Source organism: Mastacembelus armatus, chromosome 9, assembly GCF_900324485.2.
Source record: "Mastacembelus armatus chromosome 9, fMasArm1.2, whole genome shotgun sequence".
Taxonomy (NCBI): domain Eukaryota; kingdom Metazoa; phylum Chordata; class Actinopteri; order Synbranchiformes; family Mastacembelidae; genus Mastacembelus; species Mastacembelus armatus.
In genome coordinates this window covers 23,830,070-23,842,030 of record NC_046641.1, presented here as the reverse complement: position 1 = coordinate 23,842,030, position 11,961 = coordinate 23,830,070, and the positions used below count along the sequence as shown (strand labels likewise).

Below are 11,961 nucleotides of genomic sequence, written 5' to 3'. Positions count from 1 at the left end.
GAATTCTTTGATACCATGTTTTTTAATGTCTTACCTTTGTCCTCAGAGATTTTCTGCATCAGCTCGTAGTCCTCGGTCTTCTCTCGCTCCAGGTTGTGTTTGATCATGGCTTTCCTGATGACAGCTGGAGTCTTGTCCTGACTCGTGACCTTAAATGAGCAACGAAACCAGTTTCATCAGTATTTTTCACATTTGAAGTCAACATTACATCTTTATTAAGCCCAAGACTCATAAATATCCAGTTCTATGTAAATGAGCCCAGGTGTTAAGCCCCGCCCACGACCTGCTCCCCAGATAACAGCCCTGTGTCAGGACTCCAGCCATGTTTGTGTGTGTCTGAGCCTCCTTCAGACCCAGAGTTCAAACCAGCTGTTAGCAGACTCAGACAGGTCAGGGTGGTTAGCACCTGGTGCCATTAGCTGTTAGCTTGTTAGCTGGTGGCTAATTAGCCATAGAGGTTTTATAAAGTTAGCTAGCTTTAAGTTAATTCTACGTGTTTTCACATATTCACAGTTATTAAGCAAAATGTGCAGATGTGTTTACAGTCGAAATAAGAATTTGTTAGTTTGTCTTATTTTCTCAGTTGAAAACGTAAAGTTGTCTAGTCGCTAAAAGCTGAGCTATTAGCAGTTGGCTAGCTGTTAGCATGAAGCAGCTAACTGTTAGCAAGGGGACATGTCTTATATAAAGATTAAATTATTCTTAAATAAATGTTCATGTCAAAGGAAACAGCCTGTTAGGGATAAACTCTCCACACACACCAGTCAGGACGGTGCAGGACAAATATTTGTGCGGCATAAAAACATTTTTGAGGGGAAGGAAACTTCAAATGGACCAAACAAACCAAAATAAATGTGAATGAATTTCCCAAGCAGGTTTTATTTTTTGTTTGATGTTGAAAATCTTTTGCCAAACACGATTCAGGTGAAAAAGAAAAATCCTCACCAGGATGCTCTTGTACATGTTGCCGTTCTCCACGTCTAGGCTGACCCTGATGATGCAGCAGTCGTCAACCTGCTGGTTGTACAGCGGCAGCGACAGCGTCGAGTAGTTGGACACCGCCGACACCGAGCGCTTGTGTGAGCGGGAGGCAGACAGTGGGGTGGAGGAGGAGACGGAGGAGGAGGAGGCGCTGCTGGAGCCGGAGGCCGAGCCGGAGCTGGAGCCCATCCCGGAGGTGTCCAGAGACGACAGAGACGTACACTCCCAGAACTGAACGGGGAACAGGAGGGTGGAGGGAGCAGTGAGGAGAAATACTGGACAGGAGGCCAACGTCTGCATTACAGCAAGAGTCGGATTAATGTCTGAAAGGAGTCTGATATCGTGGGCATTTAACAAGCACAGAGGGCTGAACAAAGAAACGCTGCCAAGCTGCCTTATGGGAAATGTAGGACCCAGGATATCCTGCTTCATTTCTTTGCATATGAATGTATTTAAATGGTTTATTTCTCTGCTGCATGCCCCTCACATTTTATGGAACAAATACATTATATTTTATAGAAACTGTTTATCAGGTGTGCAAATATACTCATTAGGTACACCAAGCTGACACTAATCCAGCCTAATACAAAGGTCCCACAGTAAATCCTCCCTCTATCATAGAGGCTGTAGTTTGTGCAGCAATCCATCTAATCATTGTTTCAGCCTGGACAGCATGATGCATGTATCAAATACTCAGCAGTAAACATCATTGACATGTTGCAGGTTTGTCACGTATAAAAACATCTGATCAAGTTATTAGGATAAAAACGCAAACAAAGTTAAAGCTGGTACCGTTGAGGTTGTATCTGCTGGTGGAGCTTCTCTCCCCAAAGCAGAGACGGTGAGTTTCACTGAAGGAGTCGACGTCTAGAGTCAGACACAAAAAAGAAAGACCAACACAATCAACAAACAGGTGGACACACAACACTAGCATGTGATTGGCTGAGAGGAGGTGATGTCAGCAGCTGGATTTACAGTAACATATTGAAAAGAACATGAAGGTAGAAGACTTCAGGTTCTTTGGATGACTTTAGACGTCTGTCTTTCTTACCTTCCTCTCGTGTCCCTCCGGAGAATCGGACAGGAAGCTGGCGTTCACGTCCTCCAGGTCTGAACCACTGGAGCTTACGGAGGTGACGCTGAGAGCGTCGCCGCTGTCCCCTCCCCCTCCCTGGTACGGTCTGTAGTGTGAGTGGTCAAAGGACTTGGAATGAGAGCCTGCGGAGCTGCTGGATCCGGCCTCCGTCAGCTGTCGGCTGGATGTGAGATAATAACAATGAATGATGATAATGTGAGTCAGACAGTTTAAGAAAACCTTTGTGCCCAGCACCTCCGTTCATCTCACTTACTCGCTCCAGCGTTTCATGATGCCTCCGTTCTTTTTGGCTCGGAGCGTGTTGCTGGCCGACTCCGACAGGGGCTCGATTTCACACGACAGATTGTAGCTGTAGGAACAGGGAGTCAGAGCGATGACAATGAAACTCTGAATTCAGCTCAAAGATAAGACAAGAGGACCTTGTATTCAAAGTCTTCCTGTCAACTCAACACCCAGAAATATGTCAGTGAACTCAGCACAGCTTTGTGGGCTGTGTAGTCGCTCTAATCCAGTACCATGGTCCCACATCACAAGCTCCATGATAAGTGATGGAAAAACAAATCAAAGTAACAAAAACTGGATTAATTTCTGTCAGTATGTTGAAGACGCTGTTTCTTCCTGGCAGCAATGACGTTATGATGATCACAGCTCAACAAATGGAAAAAGTGTTCTGAAGTAAATTAGACTGTTGCCTGGATGGTTCAGAGCTGATGGTGTGGGTTTTATTTACCTGGTACAAAGTAGAATATCATAAAAACTGTTGATGAGCACAGGGATCTGATATATATATATTTCACTTTCAATTACCGTACTGCACATTATAAATGGTCACACCATACAGTAAACTGTGACACTTCACAGTAATGAATCTAATAAAAGTTGGAAAGGGGGGTATTTGTATACAGTGGGTACGGAAAGTATTCAGACCCCTTTAAATTTTTCACTCTTTGTGTCATTGCAGCCATTTGCCAAAATCAAAAAAGTTCATTTTATTTCTCATTAATGTACACTCAGCACCCCATCTTGACAGAAAAAAACAGAAATGTAGAAATTTTTGCAAATTTATTAAAAAAGAAAAACTGAAATATCACATGGTCATAAGTATTCAGACCCTTTGCAGTGACACTCATATTTAACTCACATGCTGTCCATGTCTTCTGATCCTCCTTGAGATGGTTCTGCTCCTTCATTGGAGTCCAGCTGTGTTTAATTAAACTGATTGGACTTGATTAGGAAAGGCACACACCTGTCTATATAAGACCTTACAGCTCACAGTGCATGTCAGAGCAAATGAGAATCATGAGGTCGAAGGAACTGCCCAAGGAGCTCAGAGACAGAATTGTGGCAAGGCACAGATCTGGCCAAGGTTACAAAAGAATTTCTGCAGCACTCAAGGTTCCTAAGAGCACAGTAGCCTCCATAATCCTCAAATGGAAAAAGTTTGGGACGACCAGAACTCTTTCTAGACCTGGCCGTCCAGCCAAACTGAGCAATCGTGGGAGAAGAGCCTTGGTGAGAGAGGTAAAGAAGAACCCAAAGATCACTGTGGCTGAGCTCCAGAGATGCAGTAGGGAGATGGGAGAAAGTTCCACAAAGTCAACTATCACTGCAGCCCTCCACCAGTCGGGGCTTTATGGCAGAGTGGCCCGACGGAAGCCTCTCCTCAGTGCAAGACACATGAAAGCCCGCATAGAGTTTGCCAAAAACACATGAAGGACTCCCAGACTATGAGAAATAAGATTCTCTGGTCTGATGAGACCAAGATTGAACTTTTTGGCGTTAATTCTAAGCGGTATGTGTGGAGAAAACCAGGCACTGCTCGTCACCTGTCCAATACAATCCCTACAGTGGAACATGGTGGTGGGAGCATCATGTTGTGGGGGTGTTTTTCAGCTGCAGGGACAGGACGACTGGTTGCAATTGAAGGAAAGATGAATGCGGCCAAGTACAGAGATATCCTGGAAGAAAACCTCTTCCAGAGTGCTCAGGACCTCAGACTGGGCCGAAGGTTCACCTTTCAACAGGACAATGACCCTAAGCACACAGCTAAAATAACAAAGGAGTGGCTTTGTGACCGTTCTTGACTGGCCCAGCCAGAGCCCTGACCTAGACCCAATTGAGCATCACTGGAGAGACCTGAAAATGGCTGTCCACCAACGTTCACCATCCAACCTGTCAGAACAGGAGAGGATCTACAAGGAAGAATGGCAGAGGATCCCCAAATCCAGGTGTGAAAAACTTGTTGCATCATTCCCAAGAAGACTCATGGCTGTACTAGCTCAAAAGGGTGCTTCTACTCAATCCTGAGCACAGGGTCTGAATACTTATGACCATGTGATATTTCAGTTTTTCTTTTTTAATAAATTTGCAAAAATTTCTACATTTCTGTTTTTTTCTGTCAAGATGGGGTGCTGAGTGTACATTAATGAGAAATAAAATTAACTTTTTTGATTATGGCAAATGGCTGCAATGACACAAAGAGTGAAAAATTTAAAGGGGTCTGAATACTTTCCGTACCCACTGTATATGAGTCTCTATATATGTGCATATATCCTTAGTTATAACTGTATTTGTTATTCTCCGCATCACCTCGCTGAAGTTACAGCTCAGCCCGGGCAGGGACTTTTAGCTGTAAATAAAATGCTTCACGTTCAGCACGAGTGGACTGACTGACCTCTCTGCCTCGCTGAGTTTCTCCACGCCTGCAAACCACTCTCTGAAGTGGCTGTCCTGAGTGAAACTGTAGTTGTTGGAGGCCAGCTGGAGCAGTTTAATCTGAGCGATCACCTCAAACTCCTGCAGGGAGAGAACAGAGCAGGAAAAGAACAGAGTGAGCTGTCAGATTTTAATGCACCTGATTTATTTGTTGTCTGGACTTTTTCCTGTGAGCCCTTCTGAGATTCACTTTTAATATCACGTGAACAAATGCCTTTAAACCATGTTTTGAGTTTTAATTTCTGACTTTTGTTTGATCACTGAACCCAAACAGGAAGGTTTACTTCACCTTTCTTCTCTTCTCAAAGTTGATGAGTCCTCCCTGAAAAGATAGGAAGAGATAAACAGATAAAGACACGAGGAAGTGAAAGTAAAAAAAAAAAAAAAAGCATCACAGTATCAGCTCATGCTTCAGAGGATCCTGACCTCAGTGTAATCCTTCATGGCAGTGTCCATCATCACCAGGTCTGTCAGGAAGGTGCCCAGGTAAGGAATCGTCCCCTGCATCACTCCCTGTTCACAGAGGGATGACGAGTTAAACATAGAGACAGGAAATAACGGAACAAAAGCTTTTTGTATGAACAATCACTAGAAAACTAAAAAGCTGTAATGAGATGTACAAACTAAAAAATCCACGTGATAAAACATTCACAGATAAGCTTGGACTGAACTGCAGTAACATCAGCAGCCACTAGATGGAGCCACTGGCACAAAACCGTTGATGCTTATCACTTATCACTGGGGTGACAGCTGCCGGGGGTGAGTACTTTACTATTTCTGTCCAGAGTATCTGGTACTGTTGTGATTTGTGGACTCACCAGGTCTCTCTGCTGCTGGTGTCTCCTCTGAGCTCGTTTGGGGTTAATTTCCAAAGTTGCAAACTTGGAAGTCCCCTCCTAAAAAACACAGAGCACACCATGTTAAACACACACACACACACACACACACACACACACACACACACACACACACACACTTCACACTGTGTCTGAACATGTTACTTAATCCACCTACGGGGCTTAATTACCTGCCACCATCCCAAACACTGAAGTGCAGACACAAAATGGTTCAGTTTTCCTCAAAAATGTTTTTCAGACTGTAACATCAGTTTGATTTTGACGCTAAAACCCTGTTTTCATCTAGAAAGTTCCTGTGTTTTCTGCACACTAACAGAGGTGTGATGTGGAAACCTGACCCTGACACTGAGAACAGGTTTTTCTGTAGTAGTTCAACTTTCCTTACAGATCAAACCCCCCAAAAAAAACAGTACAGTACACAGTGGAGGATTCGGGTCTGTGGGGTTATCAGGCGGGAACCTCCCTTCAGGGATACTTGTTGGACTTGGTCTGAATCCCTTCCAGGCCCTTAGAAAGTGAATTCTGGGAAAAACGCCACTCCGGACACTACATATCAATATAAAACCAGCAGGGATGCTAAACCCTAAAAGTATTTAAGTGCATGAATTTATTGACATTTGTCAGCAGCTGAATATACTAAAATATGGATATTTCTGAAGTGTAAAAAGTCATTTCTATGATCTGAAACAAGGAACGTAAACACATTTTCATGTCGACTCTCGACTTTTTTAAAAACACTCCCTCCTGGCGTTCTCGGCCACATTCCTCAGAGTGACGTAATGTTCGGAGGCCTTCTGCAGCCCCGTGTAACTCAAGCTGCCTGCGTCGTCAATGCAGCCTGGACGGAGCAGATAGAGCGTGAGAGGCGACGCCCTGACCTGTTCTTTTACTCGAGCGCTGGGCCAGAGCTGTTATCTACCCCCACGGAAGGTTCCCTCCCTGTGACGTTAGCAGGGATTCCCCTCAGAGGAAGCGCTGGGTGTTCACTCGCTGTTACATCAGCAAACCACCCAGGCTGATCAACTGACGATAGCGTAGAAAACGCAGGGCTCTGAAACATGGTCACCATCTCCAGTGTCTACTCTGACACTTTCAAAGGGCATTAATGTGCGTATGAGAAGAAAGCACCAACCCATGAACTTGGTACATGTCCCAATGGTCGACTGAATGGATTGTACCCCTCTGTACCCCTGACACTGAAGGTGGAAATATTCCCCATCTCTTCGTGTTTGTTTGATAAGAAATACAGTGTCCAGCTGTTTTAGGACACTGCTGATCCTTTTGAAATCAGTCCATGAATAGCTCAGGGGAGTGCCAGGTTTCCAGGAGTGTAAGAACCATGCTAGTGGGATGTTCTGGTCCTATTGCTGTTCTTTGTCTTATTTTTATATGAGGAATAAACATGGCCTAACTTCAGGAACAACACCTGCCATTAGTAGCAGAAGGTAATATTTATTTCTTCACGGTTGTAACCTCAGGCCTACATCTGTAAATCAGCATGATCTAAAGCAGTCCAGGTTTAACATATACCTATGGATGGAAAGAAATCCATCAGTGAACTGCTGTGATATAGTGAAAAATGCAAAAACATGACGACTCCCAGTCAGCTTCTGCAGCTTCAGGGAGCATCTGTGATTTTTAAGCAGGTTTATAAAGAATTTGGACATTGCTCAGGTTATTCTAACTAAAACAAACCCTGTTTGTCATTCATCTTTGGAGAGCTTGTGTTTGTTTTAAAATTTTGGAACATGTAGATTTCCTGTTCAGTCACTTTTCTCTGTGTCAGCTCCTGCTGTCCTTGTACCAAATGCGTCAGTACGAGCTGGAAAACACTCCAGATGTGCATTAGGCTCCATAAACCACATTCATAATGGCAGCGATCTGTCAGTTGCACCGGGCCCACCCAGGACACCATCAGGAATACATGGTGGCCCAAAGGAACATGCTTCTTTGGATGCTGCCCTGCAGATGTTGTTACACAGATGTGAGGAAGTCCAACAATGGACAGGTCACCAAGCCTACATCCTGCTGGCCTCTGATCAGCTGCCATATGTAGGCATTATGAATATAACTCAAACAGACTGTTGATTGGCTGGTCTGATTCATCCTCTATAGACATGAAGATGTGTAAATTACACTTTCACATCTGCACAGCTGTGAGAGTCTCTGCAGCCCAAATTACACTCACAATGTAAATGTGGGCTGACAACACGTGTGAACACATCCGCCTATGCAGACACCAAGTGTGGTATTAAGAGAAGCACATATCCGCCCCTTCACAATCATGTTTAAACCATTTAGCTTGGTCTGCTGTAGCATGAAGGGCTTCAGTCCCTGAATAACAGTATCAGCTGCAACAATCCTGAGCACTGAAAATGATGAAATACTAAACTAGTATGTGGATAAAACTGACTTTTTCTTAACAGTTTAAATGACATTTGTGGATCCTGTTGAGATGTGACCCACCTTCACCAGCAGCTCTCGGCTGAGGGAGTAGTTGTTGTCGTCTGAGAAGATCTCGGACAGCTCGCGGAACATGCGGAAACTCTCCCTGTGGATTGAGTTTGGTGTTTAAAAAACAACAACAACAAAGCCTGAAATCTCTTTTAAAGTCAGCCCAAAGCCAACTAATTTACTCACTACGAGCACGACAACATGCCCAGAGACACTGAGAACGTACCGAGACACTTCCTCCCAGGTCCTCTTCAGGCGGTGGATGGCGTTGCATTGCAGGGCGGAGAGGATGGCTCGCAGCGAGGAGAAGTTCTTCAGGATTCGACACTCCTGAACACAACAGGAACAACAATCCAGTCAGAAGAAGAAGGCAAAGTGTGCTGTCTTTATTTCCTGACCATGTTTGCTAATGTTCTCTAACTGCTTGATGAAAAGTAGATCCCACAAAAACCAGTCACAGGTTCCTCACCCGAGCCACATCTATCCACCGCTCCAGCAGCCTGGCTCGCTGGTTGGGCTTCAGGGTCGGGTTGCTCAGGCAGGTGGTGATGACACAGTTGGTAACAGAGTTGAACTGGGCCACAGTGGCTCTGATGGTGGGAGCCAGGTGCTCCTTCCCCTTCTTGTCCCGCTGAGACCAAATCCCTCCCAGGCAGTGATAGGGCACCACCTTCTTAAACAGATCCTGCATAGAGAGACAGAGCATGAACCAAGTGTTTCACTGCTTTATTTTCAACCAGTTTGCATGTCGTCATGCATGTGTTGAAGGACTTATAATCAGTCAGATAATCAATTAGTTTATCAGCAGAAGATAACCAGCTGCTGTTTAAGAGTGCCGGTCCTGTTAAACATGTTGATAATATCCTCACCGCGTCCATGAGCGTGAACTGCTCCGCCACCATGATGGGGTCAAACGACAGGAAACTGAAAGCAGGAAGTTCGTCCTCAAAGCCACTTTCTTCCTGCGTAGCAAAAGGGCAGCCAAGGTGTTCCCCTGAAGAGATAAAAACACACCATCATTCACAGTCCTGGCATCCGCGGTTCAACCTACAGCACAGTTCCTGCACCTCTTCTCTTTCAACACCTCCTTCTTTTGTCGACCTTGGTGTTTGTTGCTTCCTAAGAGATCTGACAGTTTCTCTCAGTGCCCCTGCTGACAGTCACCGCCAACGAGTTCTTATCACTTGTACAACCAAACTGTTCTGTCTCACAACATGTGAACTGACACCGTCTGTAGCTACGTGAGGTGTAGCTGTGCACAACGACAAATTCTCCAGAGGAAAATCTAATTTTCTCAGTCTTTACATTAATAACAAAGTTAAGTGTTTACTGGGACCTCCTGTCCTCTCCTGTCCTGCCTTCATACCATCAGGATCAGGCTCACACTGCTGTCGGCGGTGGAAGTGGGCCAGCAGGTTGCGGGCACGGCGCTCCAGGTCCGAGCCAGGGAAGTGGAGGTGAAGGTAGGAAAGGAGCTGGTGCAGACAGTCGTAATTCGGAGGACTCCAGAAGTCCTCAGAGTACTGGTCCAGCCACGCGCCCAGTATGGATGAAACAGTGCTGCACAGAGTCAGAGACGTCATGATATGATCAATAAAATCCAAACAAATGAGACGTATAGCAAACTGTTGGGCTAAATATAAATGCTAAATAAAAGAGCAAAAATGATTTTCATTTTAATTCTCACTGAACTTATCTGTGGTGCAAACATTTTAGTATCCAGGTATCTAAACACATTCCCACCTACAGCAGACCATCTTTGGAAAAACGCTGAACTGATTTTCCTCATGTTAATATTTAAGCATCACTGCAGGCTTTATCTTTAGGATGTCGTATATTATCACAAACCAAATATTAAGTAAATGTTACACATTTTAACGTAGGCTGTTCACAAATGTCACCATATTTTAGCATTAAGTTACAGCTTGCTAGAGCTTTTCACTGAAGCATTTTAACAAACTAATAGGATAAAAGAAGCAATGATGCTAATGATCTGTGTTCAAGCTGAAGCCACAAAGTACAGTGAAGGTGTTTTATTCTGTGATTTATTGTATTTTATCAGTTTGTGAACTGCATTTTATCAAACTGCTGCAGAACTGCTCGCCCAGTCTGATGACAGGCGTCGAGCAAAGAAAAATAGCTCCTGGTGACACCCTGTTAACCTGCGGAGGTGTGGGCCGAGGCTCAGCGCTGTGATTAATGTGCTGTGAAGATCGCAGCAGACTTACTTCCTCAGCTCTGTGCATTCGTCCTGGGAGACTCTGTGTGCTTGGAGAGCTGCAGGCACATTTTGGAGCTTGGCATACCTACAGGAGAAACACAGGGTCAGTGTCGTTCACCAAAGTAAATGCACAGGGATGGAAAAATCATTAGCTGAACTTCAACATCGTAATTAGAAAAGCCACAAAACATGGCTCCTGACCTTTTTATGGGTTCTGACTCTTCAGCGAAGAGGGTGATAAAAATTAGTGCAAACTGTACCTGTTGAGCAGGAGATCCAGCACCTGCTTGGTGGTGGCGAAGGAGCGGTAGGTGCAGAGGAAGATGGTGACGTATGTGGAGTCCTTGCCCCTGAACGCAGACACCATGTACTCCACCAGCCTCTCCAGCGTGCCGGCCTTGATGGTCCGCACCTTGCAGGTTTCGTAGAGGCTCAGGGCCGAGTCCGTCTCCACGCCCAGCCACCGCTGGCCCTTACTGGCCGACTGGTGAAGCTGCATCTTCCTCAGCGTGATGGTGAAAATGGCGTCCTCCTCGGCCTCCTCGCCGATCTCCTGCGTCGAGCTCTACGAGACAGAGGAGGCAGAAAATAAGACATCTGACTAACGGCCGCAGACTGCAGCGCAGAGCGTGGTGGATTTCTCTCTCTGAATATCTGTTTGGAGCAGATTAGAGGGAGTCGGAGACTGGGAAAAGACACCGTTATTCTGTGGAACATCGAGTTAAAAACGTCCAACATCTCATTTTGGGACGAAACCCTTTAATTATGAGCATCTGTGTGACCGGGCTCTCCGCTGTGCACCGTCTCTCTGAGTCATACGGGCTGTGCACAAACAAACAATAGCTTGTTGCTAAACAGAGCTTACTGGATAACCAGCACTACAATACAAGCTGCAGCCTGCACAAAGCCAACAGGGAATTAACACAAGCCACATGTTGCATGAATGAGAGGCTGCTGCTGGTCACCAGCACGTTGTTGTTTTCTCCTGAGCATCAACAACAAAGATGCAACAGGCAGCAACACTGATGTCGACAGAGCTGGTTTCAACAGTCACGATACAAACATGCATGGATCCTGCATCAGCACAGCTGAATGTTACACAACACAAACTCCCTGGAACATGAAACTCAACTTTAAAGCGAAGGGGTTGAGCAACATCTGACGCTTTTAGACTTAAACCCTGATTATTTTAAAATACCATGAACTAAGATTCAGAACAATCACATGCAGTAACATGTGACAGGACAGCTACACCACCCCCCATGGCTCTCTGCTACCTACAGCCCTTCTGTTGTTATTCCAGCTTCTCTACCCTGTGTTGGCAAAGTCCGCTCCCTGAATGAGCCCCCCCCCCCCCCAGCCAAGGTTAGAACAGCCAGTAGTGGATCAGTTTCCAGTTTGTACACAAAGAGACACAAACGCTGCATATGCACCTCAAAGGATTTAAGTTTTGTTTTATACATTTATACTCAAACACGTTACTGTACTGAACTCTACATTTGACACTGTATGAGACCAGTTATCGACAAAGCGTTCTTATCAATACTGTGGTCATGTATTTGACATGGTACTGAAATGGAAACTCTGAGCCTGACTGTAAACAGCAGACTGAAGCTGGCGCCGCCTCAGCTCGGACA

The 11,961-nt window shown here is 45.2% G+C and overlaps 1 protein-coding gene across 5 annotated transcripts in view; it reads right to left on the bottom strand.

Annotated features, from left to right (window-relative positions):
- The window catches only part of LOC113138487 (ral guanine nucleotide dissociation stimulator), a 43,164-nt gene that overhangs the window by 3,977 nt on the left and 27,226 nt on the right, over positions 1–11,961 (bottom strand). For 4 of the 5 annotated variants that reach the window (XM_026320970.1, XM_026320969.1, XM_026320968.1 and 1 more), the window contains exons 2-17: positions 10,585–10,889; positions 10,332–10,409; positions 9,440–9,663; positions 8,973–9,097; positions 8,573–8,788; positions 8,330–8,433; positions 8,116–8,200; positions 5,611–5,688; positions 5,219–5,305; positions 5,082–5,114; positions 4,752–4,873; positions 2,331–2,426; positions 2,033–2,237; positions 1,774–1,848; positions 946–1,212; positions 35–149 (exon numbers count right to left, since the gene is read on the bottom strand). In XM_026320970.1, coding sequence (XP_026176755.1) covers positions 35–149; positions 946–1,212; positions 1,774–1,848; positions 2,033–2,237; positions 2,331–2,426; positions 4,752–4,873; positions 5,082–5,114; positions 5,219–5,305; positions 5,611–5,688; positions 8,116–8,200; positions 8,330–8,433; positions 8,573–8,788; positions 8,973–9,097; positions 9,440–9,663; positions 10,332–10,409; positions 10,585–10,889 — 2,215 coding nt within the window. The remainder of the gene's footprint in view (positions 1–34; positions 150–945; positions 1,213–1,773; positions 1,849–2,032; positions 2,238–2,330; positions 2,427–4,751; positions 4,874–5,081; positions 5,115–5,218; positions 5,306–5,610; positions 5,689–8,115; positions 8,201–8,329; positions 8,434–8,572; positions 8,789–8,972; positions 9,098–9,439; positions 9,664–10,331; positions 10,410–10,584; positions 10,890–11,961) is intronic. The other variant, XM_026320967.1, reaches the window with a different exon arrangement.